At 39.1% G+C, this 17549-nt stretch overlaps 1 protein-coding gene across 1 annotated transcript; it reads left to right on the top strand.

The window, feature by feature from the left end:
- Positions 1-3852: 3852 nt before the first annotated feature.
- On the top strand, positions 3853-8752 carry LOC116318888 (cytotoxic T-lymphocyte protein 4-like). Its single transcript, XM_031738048.2, has 5 exons — positions 3853-4033; positions 5672-5880; positions 6745-6901; positions 6996-7150; positions 8250-8752. The coding sequence occupies exons 1-5, from the start codon at positions 3961-3963 to the stop codon at positions 8358-8360; spliced, it is 705 nt and encodes a 234-aa protein (XP_031593908.2). The 5' UTR covers positions 3853-3960; the 3' UTR covers positions 8361-8752.
- Positions 8753-17549: the final 8797 nt, after the last annotated feature.

The raw sequence follows: 17549 nt of genomic DNA, 5'->3' as shown, positions 1-17549 counted from the left end.
CACACGCTGCTACTCTCTTTTATTCAATTGCACAATACTTTCACTTTTTAGAATCACCTGCACTGATAGTTAAGTTATTTAGTTTTCAGGATATAGTTATATTGTTACTTTGTGAGAGTTATTTGATATTATATTTTGCACTATCCTACTGTATATTACTGTATACTACTATTCTTATTGTATATGTTGTATATCTTATTCCTCTGTTCCTCTGTCTCTCTTGCTGCATTGAGCGTGTGTATGACAAAAGATTTTCCCTCGGGATAAATAAAGTTCTTCTTATCTTATCTCATCTTATCTTATCTCATCTCATCTTATCTTATCTTACATTTAAAGCAGTTCTGCACTTTTGTATTTGGTGCAAACTGTTCTAAATCGCTCATGTGCAATCATGCAAACATATCACAGTACAAAAAGAGCAAATATTATAGATGTAAGTATAACTATAGTGGCAGGAATCAAAGACAAAAAGGGAGAAAGCAACTGCATACTTTGAGGTATCATTTTCACATTGGTGAAAATGAACACAAGATTTAAAGCTGTGGAGAGCTGAAGGCAGAGAGGCCTGGGTACGCTCTTTTGTTTGGAACCAGTTAAATTTTGTCGTTAACAAACTCTACAACCCCCCCCAAAAAAAACAAAACAGTCACATGTCTTATGATGGAAGGGCAGGGATAGACCCACTTATTGACATCAATTTTCTACTTACCTCTCAAAGCACTTAAAACAAGCTACATTACCTGCATAATCATACAGAAGTCCTCCACCCTCACACCCATGATCAATTTAAACTCACCAACAGCAACATGCACACTGTACTCTGGATTCATATTGCTGTCATGATAAGCAGTGCATCACCATATCACTCAAATATGTGTTTAAGATAAAACAGAAAGTATAGTGATGGAGAAGTGTATAATCTTATCTAAAGTAGTAGAAATATATGCATGCCAAAATCAGTCTAATGCACTCTGTGTTCTTTTCAAATGGCAGCTGTAGATTCTGAATAACAAAAACTAATTTTCTTTTTAGAGGAAGCACTGGAACAGACTGAGCTGCTAACACGTTTTTACATTTGTAATGTAAGAGAACGGTTTAACCCTTAAAGGTTGCAGTCAGAGATGCTGCAAAGTGCAAGTGTGGAGCTTCAGGCAGAACTCAGCCATGTCTCAAATGTCAGTTTTGGGCCTGAGGAGAGCTGCAGGTTCGACAGGAGGATGTTTTCTGTTCATTATTTATATCACTGAGACGTTTGTGCATTTCAACTAAAAACTGGATAAATGTAACCAAATATGATTTTGCAGCTGTTAAACTGCTTTCGACAGTTGATGACATGGCTGGTGACTTGTTTTTCATTAAGCTAGTTTTGCATGTGCTTCATGTTACAATTGCTGCATCAACACAATCTACTGAAGCTGAGCACAGAGTTGTTGATATAGATCGTTACTCTCGTATACCCTGTGTAAAGTAGGTACATCAGACGAGCACGTGCTTTTGCAACTTTGGGCTTTTTAAAGACGCTTTGCAAAACTAAACAGTGAAACCATCTCCTTTCAATAGCTTTTCGCACATGCGGGCTGACGGCTTCTCATTACATGCATGCGCTTCATAGTAAACCGTCCTGAAACAATGACAGCAGCAGAAATAAACCACCACCATTTTCCGGGTGACTGTAGTGCTGACTGTAACTTCAGTCAGCTTTGTAAAAAACGGGGTTTAACCCCACAGAGTGTTTCCAGGCAAAACACAGATGTGACGTCAGGACACCGAATGTCACAACATCAGCACTTTCACAGTGAACTATCTGAAAATGCGCTTGCAAAATTAGCTGTTTTCCACTGTTTGCACCTTATCGTTGCATATTAGGTGCAGCAGGCCTGAGAGGAATGCATAAATGAAACTACAAAAATGATTGTTATATTCCAGAGAGAAATAGCAAATCAGCGATAATGTTAAAATACAACTTGTGGGGAACTTGTGGGCGCTGATTGCATCATGCACTGCATTATACTGCAGAGTGCCACAGAAGCAGGAATCGAATGCTGTTTTAAAAGTCTTTTAAAAGCTTTACAGGAACAAATGTGCCAAATTAGTGACACAGTTTGTTTTTGCCTTGAAAGTAGTCGGAGTTATTACGTTTTAGAGTTGGTCTCTGCAAGCTGCTTCAGTCACAGCAGGTTAAAAAAGTAAACTTAAACATAACATATATACTTGTGCTAACCTGGACTAGACTAAGGTGTTATTTTGGAACTGAATGGACCCGGCTAAGTAGAGAACAACGTTTGTCTGTGTTTTTGCTGAAAACCCTCCCGCTGTGATGAGGCAACACAGTTTTGGAAAACAAAAACAGTTTCTACTGTACATCCCACTCACAGCTTTGTGCAGTCACTCTACCCCCCTACACAGTTCAGTGCTCTGCTGATTTGTTTGGGGTTAGTCGTAAATCCTGCCTTGTTTTGTTTTTGTTTGCCTAAACTCTACATGCCCCACTCCACGACACCCCCCACTATGTCACACTGGGGATGGTAGCTTTCTCTCTGACACTGTAATGTCCCTAACTTTTAAACAGAAAGCACTCTGAGTCAACTGTTGATGTGAATTTTATTGTAATTTGTCCATCAGTTTTAGATAAACAGGAAAATGGAGCAAAACCAAATGTGGCCTAAAGCATATAAAGATGAATTAACCTCTTGATGCCACCAGTTCACGAGCCACTCCCGGGGTTTTGTTTTAGCTGCTTGTAAAGGGCTGTTTTCAGAAACTACACAATGGTCCATCTGAAGTCCAGTTTTGATCCTCCGGTTTTCCTGTTGGCTGTTTCAAACAGGAGATAATTGTATAAAAAGAAGTTAAACTACAACTTAAGACAATAAAATTATATGAAGGTAAAATATCAAATATTCAGCAATAATACACAAGTGTTTGGGAATATTCATTAACTTGGGAAGAGTCATGAACAGAAAATCATGTTAACAATGGTTCAGTGAAAAATAACAGTAAGGATTTGTTTTTTATGTTTTACAGATTTTGCACTGTTATCTAAAACCTGGAAGGAAAATTCAACAGTCACAGGAATTCAAACTAAATATTCACCCAGCAAAAGTTTCCACATGAACAAGTCATTTGTGCACGTTAGTTTCCACCCAAGATTCACCTGCCAAAGCCTCAATCAACGATTGTGCCTCAGAGACTCGCTCACACGCTTCATGTAAAATCAACAAAATTCTAAAAACCTGAACGATCTGATTTTGGAATTAGTGTCGGACACAAAAGCTTCAGTGAATAGAACATTTAGTGTATATTTGAATAAAGCACTGAATCACTGAATTTTGCTTTTATTCAACTTGCTGTATGAGCATATGCAAAAGCTCTTAAATTATTCATAGAGTAGAAAGAGATGTAAAAATTCCCGAGCCAGCAGGTGTTACTTTTTTTTTAAGAGTAGTTGTTCTGGAACATTTACATTCTTACGCTCTTCACATCCTTTAAAGAACATAAACACCATCATGTTTGGTTTTTCTGTCTTATTAATGTTGAAGTTTTCTTTAGAATTTAATTGACTGCTGTCATATTTTACCACGATTTCCTTTCTTTGCCCTGTTTTTTCATGTTTCAGATTGGACTGAGTTTTGAGCAGCGTCTTCTATTTTATTAAGACAGAGGATGCTGCTATACCCAGATTAAACTAGTTCATTAAAATTATAGAAAAATGAAATTCATGTTTTTCTCAGTGTTCCAGCAGAACCACAACCACGTTGCCATCTCTCTTACCGGCAAAACCTCATCATCATTTCCTGTGCTGCTACACAGTTTCCATGACAGCACCGTAAGGAAATATAAAGATGAGTTTCACTCATTTTCATGTATTTCTGTCAAATTTGCTCAGTGTGAGCGATCGCCAGCTTAAAGATCATTTTAAGTGCCTGTGGCTTTCTGTGTAGCAGTGTGAAATACAGTAGGATGTTCCTGACTCACTGTATGATGGGATGGATTGTGTTGACAGCTCTTAGCTTCTGCCTGCCTGTGTGGAGCGGTGAGTATAAACAGCCTTTTACTGATGATTTTTGTAACACTTTAAAAAACATTATTTTTAAGTTCATTAAGAACAAGAAAATTGAATGAGACTGGAATCACATTAAACAGCACCACTAACCACAGATTAAGACAATGGTGCCCACAGTCATGCAAAACCATTGCCAATGAAGCTCTGTGTTCTTTGGGGCACATAGAAGAACCTGAGGGCAGTTCTGACAGGATTAGTTGGGACACCAAAGATGTGTTGACTAGCTACTGGACCATGTACCATAGTAACTACATTTCCATATGAGCAGACATATGAAGTAGCTTGGAAGCTTTAATGGTGGAGCTGTGTAGACAAACTTTGCTCCTACATGAGCAAGTTTAAGACTTACTGTTGACTTAAAACTTAAAACTCTGCTGCCAAGCCCAGCATCAGTGATGTATAACATGTAAGGTTTTAAGGTGTCAGGTGGAAGTGGAAGAACCATGTACTTGGTATTTTCTGTATTTAAAAGAAGTCATCATTTCAGGCGCCATACATGGAATATATTAAATACATGTGAAGACTGCTGAAACCTTTAGTTTGCAGGATGTAATCACAGAACGGACGTTAATTTGACAGGTGGAGTGACCCTTAGATCCAGACATTTTGCCACCAGAATGACAAAAGTGATCATAAAGTGAATCTTCAGCAATATTTCTTTTTGATAGATGGTTCAGCTGTCCTTACCTGAACCACTTTGCTGCTGTGGCTCTGAAGTTTACTGCTCCTTGTGAATTTAGCTAACTGTATTATAAGGCATGGTAATGTGGTTTTAGCTTTTAAAGTGCTAGCCAGGAAAGGAGACAAGGAAATTTAATGTATTCAATTAATTTTCAACAAGCACATCATGAACCGTTCCATCGTCTGATGAAAAACATAAAAAATAATGGAATTTCTAATGTAAGATCTAAATGATTCAGGTATATTAAATGTCACTGTTCAGCAGGCCTTCAGTAGGTAGGTGCTGAATTTAACTATCAGCTTGGTAGACATTCAAACACAGGAGTAACAGAGGAGGGGACGAGGTAAAATGATGCATATTGAGTTTGTCAACGCCAAACTTCTGAGAATCTCTGAAACGACTCAGCTTGGAGGAAAACCAATGAAACAACAATTCAAATTTGATAACTTTTGAACTGGAGGAGTCGGAATGCCTTTCCAAACATTCCTCCACACTTTACCCTCAGCTCTCAGAAAGAAGAAAATTGGTGTCTTAGCTCCTGTGAAGTTTTCCAAAGGTTGTGTCCTGTCTGTTTAATCCATACAAAGCTTACAAAAACCAGAAATGCTCCCATAATTGTATTATTTTCTTGTGTTAGTTCATTTGTCGTTATACTGGGGCTTATATGAAAAGATTTATATATTTTTTTCTATGAGTGCTCAATGGAAAATGAGTTTAAACATGTTTACCTGGGAACCTTCCAACACGATTTAACCTACATTTAGGAATACCTTGGTTTTGTTGTTTATCTTGACTGGAGTCCATTGGAACTGGACTCTGATATGTAAACGGTTTTAGCTTTAATGGTGATAGTAATGTGGCTTCTGACATGTATTTGCTTCTTCATTGCTACTACTAATAGTCACTTATACCTTTTCCCATGCCAGCTACGAAAGTGACCCAGCCCTACAGAGTGGTGAGCACCAATGGTGTGGCACAGATTCAGTGTGTTATCCATCCACAAAGCCTGAAATACCCATACCCTGAGGAAGCCAGAGTCACTGTGCTGAAGGGCCTCCATGGCTACCAAGAACTCTGCTTCTCCATCCTTAACTTCACAGACCAGAGAAAGACACGTATGGAGCAAAAAGATCTGGTAATTGTTCTTTTTGTGCTTTTTTTGCCTGTTAAGGTTGAGTTTTCTTCAGGCATCTGCCACTGCGACTTGTTCTTTCCTGCTAGTGACACAACATAAAACTTTATGGAAGCTATGCTTAAAAATTCAGGTGGTAGAGCAGGTCACCTACTAATTGGAAGGTTGGTGGTTCCACCTCCTTCTGTTCCAGTCAGCATGCCAAATATCGTTGGGTGAGGTACTAAACCCCATGTTGCCCTCCGATGCATCCATCAGTGTGTGAATGTTACAAAGCAGAGAAAACAGTGCTCGTGGGAATGAGGCAAGTTATGTAAAGTGCTTTCAGTCCTCAGAGTGGAAAAGCATTATATAAGAATGTTTATATCATGGCTCACAACTGAAGAAGCCCACTTTCATTACGCCCTTAATTTGCCCTCAGTTATCAAATGAAGGTGGCTCATGTGCTCAGCAAACTGCATGCATGAGACGTCTTTAGTGAATAAGGTCTCACCTCTGTCAGTGCGCCCCAGGGCAGCTGTGGCTACAATGTAGCTTGCCATCACCAGTGTGTGAATGTGTGTGTGAATGGGTGGATGACTGAATGTAGTGTAAAGTGCTTTGGGGTCCTTAGGGACTAGTAAAGTGCTATACAAATACAGGCCATTTACCATTTAAGGTCTCAAACATTAAGAATCCAGACCTCGTCCTACAAATGCATATTTTTTCCTCCATAAATATTCTTTTTCTTCATTATATAATACATTAAACTGAAGATTGCACTCTTAGAAATGGCATAAACGTTAGACATAAGACTGAAATACAAAATAAAAAAAGTGAAACTTGTACACAGAGTGTTGAGATACAATGATGTCCTGTACATTTCAGGTGCAGTGTACTGCTGAGACCACATATGACACTGTGGAGGTGACACTCTCTGGACTGAATGTCACTGACACAGATATGTATCGCTGTGAAATCCAGATCTTCTACCCACCACCATACCTGCGGCTTATTGGCAATGGCACACTCATTCATGTCCTCGGTGAGGCGACCGCACTGGCATGTTTATCCACAGAGCTGAAATTTTTAGTGCACATCTTTTTTTCAGTCTCACGTTTCCTATTTTCTGTTCACAGACAGCTCCAGCTGCCCCGTGCAGGAAACTCAGAGGCAAAGTCACCACCAGGGTGAAGAAGAGGAAGATGATGATAACACGGCACCAGTCAGTGTTCCGGTGGTTGTCCTGGTGATAGCAATCATTTGTGTCTTAATCATCATCATCTACTTCCAGGTCAGAACATTATTATTGTATTTTGTCTTTATCATGAATTTGATTAGCATTTATTTCTAATTAGTAGTGTTAGAACAACCTGACTCCAACACAGTTAACTGTTTCTGATGCTAAGAGTGTGAATCTGTGGTGTAAATCATCAGTAATTGGCTAACTGCCTTGCAGACAGAAGGTAACTGGTTCTAATTTTTCACGTGGAATATTGTAGTTGCACTTATGAAAGAGCAAACACGAGGCATTAAACCATGTAGTTGCACAGGTTGGTTAAAACCCATAAAGCAGTTTTGTGTTTTTAAACCTCGATGCGTTTATCAGCTGCGAGCCACTTGTCACTGATGTTTCGCCCCTCATCCAGAACAGTTTCAGAGACATGGAAACTTTTTCTACCATGCTATTTAGGAAAATCATTTCCTGTGTGCTCGGGCACTCCATGGGGTATTCTGCCCTCTGCACAAACAAACTGATGTTTCTAAAATTGTTTCTAAAATGTTTTAAAATTTCAGCCGAAGGTACAAATTGTTGTGGCTGGACAGGATCAGGAAACTCAGTGTGGCATGCTGCATCCTCCACGTGCCGTCCCAGCTCAGCTGCCTGTTAAAGATTTCCAGAAAGTTGTTCTCTTGTTGATACTGTAACAACTGTAAAGAGAACTCTTTCACTTTGTAGGGCTTTTTTTCTCCATTTTGACAGCCTTACAGCAACCTTGCAGAAACCTTTCTTGACCTCAGTTTGCCCCACTTATTTCTTTCCAACCACTTCTCAGTGTTTTAGCCTGTTTATCCGTTAAGGCATAAAGTAGCTACACCTTCATGCCATTAGTACTCTTGGGCTGTTAACCATGAATATATGCATGCATATACTGCAGTAGAAGTCTTAGTGGCTTAAAGGATTATTTAAGTTCAACAACAGAAACACAATATGTCAGGCTGACAGAAATCTTTATCCTTTAAAGGTCAAATCTTTCCATAAGCCTCTCGTGTCACAGACAAATCATGTGATCTTTTCCTTCCATGTAGCTGTCAGGCTCTGCTGCATACTATCCACTGAAAGCAATGATAATTATTCACTCCATAAACATCTGCATGCTTTCCATTTTCAGACTGTCCAATGTGAACGAGGGAGGAGAGAAATGTTGAGGCCGTGGCCTGGCATGCTTCATAAGGTGGACGGAGCTTCAGTTCCATGTGAAAACATCATCTGTAATATGTGAACGTTGATCGTCGAGCTATCGTGTCCAGGGCAGATTTTTCTTTGGCTTAGAAGCGTTAGAATAATATTATTGCTTCTACCTAGTGAGCGGGGTGGGGATTATCATTTTCACCTCTTTGACGACTGATGAAAAACACCAAAATAACATTTTACTTTTTAAGTGAAAAAATAATGTTTACATTCTTGTAAACTCAAATTATGGTAAAAAGCTGTAGCTTTAATTTTCCATTGAGTTTAGATGTAAAATCACTTGTATTGTGCACAGCTTAAATGCAACTTAAAATGCAATGCTTGGAATAATTAAAAGAGTACAATGATAGCTGTGTTTTACTGCAACTATTGTTATTGTTGTAATGCAAAGCAAATATTCATGTATTCATGTTGGATATTAACACAAAATAAAGTTTTTTGACTTTAAATTGTACGTTTGTTATTTGAAAAATATGAATATGTGTTGTTGCAACAGGAGACATTTTCAGACTGGAAAACACTTTTTAATAGTTTTCAGGACTTTCTAAAAGTCCTTTAGAATCAGAATAAGTCTCGTTGTGTACAAATGGGCTATTTCTTTTCTCTTATGTCAAATAACAGAGAAGCCAACAGATAAATACTGACAAGATGACGTCCACATGGCACAGACAATGACACATACAGCATATTTATCATGTGTCTCACTGCATAAACTATGGCTCATCGAAGGTGTTGGAGCCCTGCTTACTGACCCTTCTGGACACAGACGTCTGTTGTTGTTCCTAAAGTAGAATGGGAGGCAGAGCCTTCAGCGTTCAGGCTCCTTTTCCCTGGAACCAGCTCCCAGTTTGGGTTTGGGAGACAGGCACCTTCTTTACTTTTAAGGTTAGGCTTCAAACTTTTTTTTTTTTGATACAGCTTAAAGTTAGGGCTTGATCAGCTGACTTAGTATGTATCATATGTATGATATATGGAGCTTTTTTTTCACTCATCTCTTTTCACAAAAGAATCCACAATAGCATCTAAAGAACTCCAGGCCTCACCTGCCTCAGTTAAGGTCAGTGGTCATGATTCAACAGTAATAAAGAGGCTAACAAGGTAAAAATGGGCATGATAGATCCAAGGTGAAAACAGCTTACATGTGCAGCAGCGGTGACAGGTGGGGGCCATCTAAGATGCAGTGGTAATGACATGGTTGACTGATGAGTATAGGCAGGAGTCTCTGGGGACTGTTATATTTCCAGGTGACATTGTGATCTATAGTGAGAGTTAGGAGCAGGTGGAAGATGTGGATATACTGGAAAAAGGATGTTGAATGTGGAGCTGCCAGGCAGGAGGGCAAAAGGGTGACCTCAGAGGAGGCTCATGGAGGAGGATGCTAGGGAACAGCAAAACTGGAGGCAGATGGTTTGCTTTGCCAACACGTAAGGGGAACAGCTGAAAGAAGAATCACAACAGTGACAATACTGGCATACTAGCATTAGCATTTAGCTCACTGCAAAACTGCTTGCATGGCTATGAATGTTTAGTGTCGTGAGCAGCACAAATGAAGTTGCACTTGTTTTCATTCCATTTGTGTTGGCAGCACAAACGTCTTTCCCTGTGAAGCCCCAGTAATACATGTGAATGAATGTGACATGCACAAGGGTCAGGTTGGTTTAGACCCAGTCTAGATGCAGTCCAGCTTAACAGGAATAAGCCTGTGCAGAGATACAAGAAATACAACGTGTGCAGGATGTAGCACAGATGACACCCACTCACCATTTAATGCAAAGCAGTGCAGCACCATTCTCACATATATGCGATCACACATACCACAGACTTTGTTTCAGGGAGATGGCAGCTTGAATAGCAGATATGTCATGGTCCTCGGTCTTTGACCCAGTTTTTGAGTTGATTATAGTCTTATGATTTGTTCTTTTTTATTGAAGAGATTTTCCTGTTCTAGTTCTGTAATAGTTTTCTGTATCAGTTTGTCTTGAATTTTCTTTTCTTCAGTGTTTAGTTGCTGGTTCTTGTTGAGTTACATTAGTTCCCTTTCATGTCCAGTCTGTTCCTGGTCTTGTCATCAGCGTCTCCTGTTGTAGTCAGTCTGATCCCCATGTGTCTGTCTGGTCCCTCTGTGTTCCATCTGGTTTTCCCTGTCCTTCTCTGTGGTCCAGTCCCTGTGTCCCGGTCACATGTATCAGTGTGTGCTGTTTTATTTTGATAGTCTCCTGCCCCCTGTGTATGGTGCTCACTTTTGCTTCCCCTGTCTCATCAGTCAGCAGTGTTCCCCAGGAACATCCTCTCTCCCCAATCCTTTTCTGTGTATACAGTATATTGTCTGAATCATTGCAGAGCCATGGTTTCCTTTAAGATCACTTAAGTGTTTTCTTACTGCAGTAAAACTGCCTCTTTTAGTTCAGTTCATTTCCATTTTATTTATATAGTGTCAGCATGTAGTGACGGCCAAATGAAGCCATCTGAAGCACTGAAGCTTGTGTTAGTGATGTGTTGTGTTAGTCCTCTTTGGTGCCATCTTGTGGCCAAAAGCAAAAGTTTGCGTGAAGACCAGCTTGCATCTACAACTTGAAATGACAGCTTCTGTTTAATATCACGGGCTAAAATAAAAACAATACATAAGGTTATTCTATTTGTTTTTTATATAGCAATAGGCAGAACATCCTCTCTTTCTTGCTCGCTCCATGTCTCTCAGTATATCCCACATGGGTTTGCGATCTCAAAAATCACCACAACACAGCACAAATCCCACTAAAGAGTCACTTCTGTATACACCACTGAATCAGATACTGCAGCAGCAATGTACCGATTGAAGCTTCGGACGTCACTGATCACTTGACAGCTGAACCAAGCCTCTATACACTGGGATGAAGACTGAAATATTGTTTGTCTGCTGCTGGTTCTCAAAATTATTGGTGCATAAAAACTGCATGTATAAAGTAAGTAAAAAGTTTGCTGTTTTTTTCCCTTAAATATGGTCTTAAAATCCTTGGGTGGCCTGTCATGGTCACAGCTGAACAGAGCAGCCAAAAGGACAACAACAACAACAATGAAAATGAAACTTTTTGAAATAAAGGACACTCTCTCAGTTTTGTCTCAACATCAAATGAAATGTGCAAAGCATATTTATTTTCTGCTGAAGCTACAACAAGCCCAGAACCTTTATTTGAGCACCTCATTACATAACTTGTTGCCACAATGGTTAAATCAGAAAGCATTTTTTGTCATTACAGAGTGTGATAGGGTAGCATGTAATACAGTGCTTTGGACTGTAGATGGTGCTAGTAGAGCTTTATATGATGAGAAAAGATTTTGCTGCAGTTCGTTCACAGTTTAGAGCCACTGACACTTGCTGAAAAGTTGCTACTGGAAGTCTTGTGCACATGTCTGTGCGACATAAACCACAGAGACATGCACCGTTCCTCTGTTTGTTTTTGTTGATAGTACAGATTAGTATCATACCATGAAAAAGTACCTGCAGCAGATCTGGATTTAACCCTGTGTAGGCTACAGACTTGTCTACCAGGACCATCTGCTAATTAGCGCTTTGAGAAAAATAATAGAATAATGCTCTTTTTCAACTTGCAGTTGAGGGTTTTAGAGAACAGGTTATTCACCACTACACACGTATAAGGCTGTTGTACTAGTCTGAAGAAAAATCTGCTTTAATGGAGTTTTTCAGGGTTTGCCTGTCAATGAGGATGCAGACTTACTATTGCATTGAATGCCATACAACATAGATCAGATGTCCTTTAATGCATTTATCAAACAAATGTGTGTTTTCTTAAATTTGTTCAGTCTGCATAAAATTAGAAATATCCTGTCTCAGAGTGACGCTGAAAAACTAGTTCATGCATTTATTACTTCCAGGCTGGACTATTCATTATAGTCCATAATATTATTCATTATTATCAGGAAGTACTAAAACTCCCTGAAAAGCCTTCAGCTGATCCAAAATGCTGCAGCAAGAGTCCTGACAGGGACTAGAAAGAGAGAGCAGATTTCTCCTGTTTTGGCTTCCCTTCATTGGCTTCCTGTTAAATCCAGAATTCAAAATCCTGCTCCTCACATACAAGGTCTTAAATAATCAGGCCCCATCTTATCTTAATGACCTTGTAGTACCATATCACCCTTTTATAACATCCAAGGGTATTTAAAAGCAGAAGCCTTCAGCTTCTTCAAGAGAAGCCTATAGGTAATTTATAGAGCACATGAAAACGAGAGCTTTATTAAAACTGGAATCTTTTGATAAAACATGTATTTGGGCTGGATCAGGTGACCCTGAATCCTCTCTTATGCTACAATAGGTCAATGCTGCTGGCGAGTGCTTCTTCTTCTTCACTGACCTTTTTAGCTCACTATGTGTTTATACACCACTCTGCATTTAATCATTAGTTATTATTAATCTCTGGTTCTCTTCAGCAGCTTCTGATCCTCCCCTCACCCCAATCAGCCACAGCAGATAACTGCCTGGAGGTTTCTTCCTGTTACAAGGGAGTTTTTCCACCCCACTGTCACCAAAGCTGTTATTCATGGTTAATCCTACTTTGATGACTGCTGTCAAACAGTTTCTGAATAACAGTGATAGAATGACTGACTGGAAAACTGAAAAAACAAAACAAATCCAGAAGGTACCGCATTACAAAGAGCTGTATCTGGCTGGCAGAGATGGTCATATTTAAGGGTCGGAATTACTTTGAAATGATTTTTTTAATCTTTAAAATTACTTTTTGTAAAGTTCCTACTGAAGTGCTTGAATTGCCCCAGGTAATAATAACCATTTCAATAATCAGCAACCTATTTAACATGATGGTAAATCACTCAATCAACTTGAGATGCAACTCATGTAACTTGGTTTATCAACTGATAAGAACTGCCCTACTTCTGCTGCTAATGTGACTTTCAGGTTCCTGACTCAGTGGTTTTCTCACTGAGTGTTTTAAGGCTCAAACAATGTTACAATGTGAAAAACAATTATCATCACCGCCTTCGTTTAAGGAACTAAAATAATAAGAAACCTGAAATGCCCCCAGAAAAAAATAACAGAAGTCCATAGAATAGTTTTTATACCACAAATGCATTAGCATGTTAACACACCGAGTCTCGTGGGTATGTCTTTAGATCCTTATACACTCGGCCATAAACCAGACGACTGCAGTTACTAACCAGGCTCAGGGTTAAAGTGGGTCAGCCAGTTTTTTGTCGGCTGAAACCAACTGCTGCTTCTGGTGACAGATATACTTATTTATGGATCACACTGGATTAACTTCTCTTCACTCTGACATATTCATGTGCAGCTGCCACCTCAGGTTCACAGTGTTTTAGCATCTAGCTAGAAGTGCTGAGGAGAGGTGGACGTAAACAAAGATCACCAATTATAACCTTTTTTCTGTGACGTTGTGTTGAGTTGTTGATGAGTTGTTGATGAGTTGCTGAATTGTGTTTTTTGTGAAACATCCTGCAAAATTACTTGTTATTTTATTATTAGAGAGAAAGTATCTCCATGCCGTCAGCTAGATGCAACACCAGTGTTCAGCAAATGAAACATTAGCCCTTCACTGTATTTGTATTTACATGCCTAAAAATATAATTACTCATTTGTTCTGGCAGACTCGAACTTCTGATTGCAGTACACTCATTCCAGAGCAGGATATAACCTATGTTAAAAGTATACACACAGGCCAAGGTGCTCCAAGTAAAGAAAAGCATCACAGATCCTTTAGCACCACCTAGATCATTTGAGTAAGTGTTTGTATTTTAAACTGTATGTTTACCTTGTGTGAATGAGGAATTCCAAAATCATTCCCAATTTAAGGTTATTTAAAATGTAAATGTGACAATCATTCCATTAGTCATTAAAAGCCCCAGAGTATCACAGCATTCATGCCTTCGATGCATGTAAGTAAGTTACTGACCACAACTGTTTATACAGTAGATCACTGGTTAGGTATGCACTGGAAAGAAGCTGTTGAGGTTTGGGAAAATAGAGTGGTAGGGTTTGTCTCCCCTCAACACTGTCTAGAAGTGGGTATGTTGAGAGGCCAGGAGCTTTTTACTGGTGATTTGCAGATGTGTCTTATGGATAAACCTCTGGTCTTTGACTTTAAGCTCATGGAAGACTACTGTGTGAGGCGAGCTGCCACAGGCTCACCTTTTAAAGGCTCTGAGATCAGTAACGACTTGCCGTTCATATAAAAATACAGCAAGCATTAGCAAGTAAATGAGCTTCATTGATTTAGCATTGCAACAAATAAGTCTCCTCTCCACCATGGTCAACATGTGTGATATAGTGAAGATGGAATTTAAAGAAGTCATTAATAACTCTGACCTTGACAGAGAGGGCAACAGCTTTGACCACATCCGGTCTATTAAAACACGCAAATCGAGCAGGCGCAGGTTCAGCAGCATTTTCAAAATAGCATTTTCTGAAATATCAGGATTTATGCCTGCATCTTTGAGCTCATGAACACCTGCCTGTTCTCCAGATAAGTGGTTCTCACAGGACAGCCATTCCAAAAAGATCATTTACAGAATATGACACAGGACATACAACTGAATATAAAACATTTAAAATATGCAGTAGTTATAATCATGTAACAGTATAACAGAACTATTACAGAATAATAATAACAGAACAATTATTTTCACCATGGCACACCGATGACCACATGCGTCTATAAGCCATGGCAGACATGTTAGCAAAAAACAGAACTCGTGGTACTGACACCATCTGTGCGAATTGTTGACACAGGGCGAGTAGGCTCCAGAGATTCATGCATTTCATTCTGCCCTTCAGCAGCCTCAGCAGAAACACAACTTCCTCCACTGACCACAGCACAATCTTATTTCTGTTCCTGGCTGACAAAGACGGAAACCAACATGGTTTAGTTTGAGCTGCTTTCCTGCTCAGCACACATGTAATTACTGAGTTACTAACAGTGATGGGAATAACGGCGTTACAAGTAACGGCGTTACTAACGGCGTTACTTTTTTCAGTAACGAGTAATCTAACTAATTACTATTCCTATCGTTACAACGGCGTTACAGTTACTAACAAGGAAACGCGGTCCGTTACTATTTTTCAACAAACAGACGGTTGAAGCTGTGTTCAGCTTACCGCATGTTATATCAGTTGCACGGAAGTAGCTGTAAGTAATCTGGACGCTACAGCTTTAAGCAGCTGCGCGCTCCCGCGGATGGTAATCACGATCGCTGTCTAGCACAACACCTGGAGCTAAGGAGGCAAAACAATCGCATGAGTGCTGCTGTTTGACTGAGGAAGAATAAAGTAGTCGTGGTAAGTCAATCACATGACCACTTAAAGACAAAGCAACAAGGTGCCAGTTTTTAAATTGTGTTGATAGGCCACGTAAAACCAGAGTCATGATAAACAATATATACGCTGCGTTTTTTCATCAGTTTTTTCCTCATGTTAGCGCTAGCAAGCACTCTCTGCTTATGAGCAATAAAACAAAACAAAAAAAAGTTTTAGGAGTGACGGCGAGAGAAAGAGAGAGAGAGAAAGAGAGAGGGAGAGAGAGAAAGAGAGAGGGAGAGAGAGAAAGAGAGAGAGAGAGAGAGAGAGAGAGAGCAGAAAAAGAGAGAGAGCAGAAAAAGAGAGAGAGCGAGTTTTGAGATGTGAGATTTGTGATGTTTAGCGTGTTTGGAGTGTGTGGTTAATGTGTTGTCTTGTGTAGTTAGTGTGTAGTGTTGTGGATAGTTTTGTGTTGTGTGTCAGAACAATGAGGCGACTGCTGTCTCCAGGTAGAAACGGAGGTGATACACCTGCTGCTGTCAGGCCTGCAGGTATCAGGCTGTGATGTTCTCCTTTATAGTGGACAGAAATGATTTTTTTGGAGTGGCACAAATAATTTATGTGGCATCTTACTGAATGCAGAACAGCTGATTGTTCTTTAAATAGTTTGAAATGGTTATTTAAAAAAAGGGTAAAAGGTAAATGGATGCAAATAACTTTGTTGTTTGCAAAACTTGTGCATAGGATTTTAAAATTGACAATTAATATTTGCATTTGAAGTTATGAAATATGATTCATTAAACATGTTTATGGTTGTTACAGTAAAAATATAACTTTTTCTACTCTGATTTTATGTTTTTTGTCTGATTTTAGATCAATTCTGGTTATACAGTATGACAAAATGAGAACATAACTGTAAATTCAGGCACGTGAGGTTGCGCTAAAAAGGATGATACCAAACAAGGCAAAGTAAATAGTTTTTAAAGGTAAAATGTGGAGAGAAAATCAAGAGTAGTAAAAAAATGGCCAATTATACCCTGGACGCCAGAGGGTTAAACGTTCTTTGTTTTTTTTTTAAGTAACGTAATAGTTACTTTTCCAAGTAATTAATTACTTTTAGAATATTGTAACTCAGTTACTAACTCAGTTACTTTTTTGAAGAAGTAACTAGTAACTATAATTGAATTACTATTTCAAAGTAACTTGCCCAACACTGGTTACTAAACTTTTTTGCTGGCTCCAACAAGTCTGAGCTTTTTTATCAACAGGTTCTTTCTACTGGAAATCTCATCTGATACCAGAAATCCTGCTACTATATGGGGAGTTTTTGCAAAAAGACAAAAAGAAATGCAAAAAGGCAATGTAATATCAGATTTGCAAGGGGATCGTGAAATGAACATAATATTTATGAGAATCAAAAGAATTGGAATTTGTCATAAATCATTGCTAAAAACACAACTGTTAATTTTGGTGTCTGTGATGATGGTCATGTAAAGTGTTGTTCCAACTGGTCATCAACCTTTATTCCAGTTCAGTGTTTGTAATTACTTACCCCATGAACTTTCAGCCTCCACCTTGTACATTTTTATGTGGCACAGGTCATTGTCAGTGTCACATTTTTGAGTTAAAAATAGAAAAACATTGTGTTCTTTTGCCTTACCTGTAAAAGCAGTAACAGTGGGCTGATAAGAAAAACCTCCCCACTGGTCAGTGTGGTGTAAGTTAAACAAATGGTTTGCTAAACAGCGTGCAACTGATCACTGCTGTCTGTGCTACAGTTGTGTGCATGTGTCCATGATCTTTATCAGCAAAAAGTATTTTTCTTTGAAAGAAACTGAGTACTGTGATATGAATAATTATTCTCAGCAGTGTTAATCCACATCCTGTTGTTGACAGTTTGTGTGTCTGTAAAATTTTTGTCTGCATGAGCAAGATGATTATAACACACAGACAAAATCAGGG

Source organism: Oreochromis aureus, linkage group 16, assembly GCF_013358895.1.
Source record: "Oreochromis aureus strain Israel breed Guangdong linkage group 16, ZZ_aureus, whole genome shotgun sequence".
Taxonomy (NCBI): domain Eukaryota; kingdom Metazoa; phylum Chordata; class Actinopteri; order Cichliformes; family Cichlidae; genus Oreochromis; species Oreochromis aureus.
Note: the sequence above shows the minus strand (reverse complement) of the source record. Positions and strands in the feature narration are given on the sequence as shown.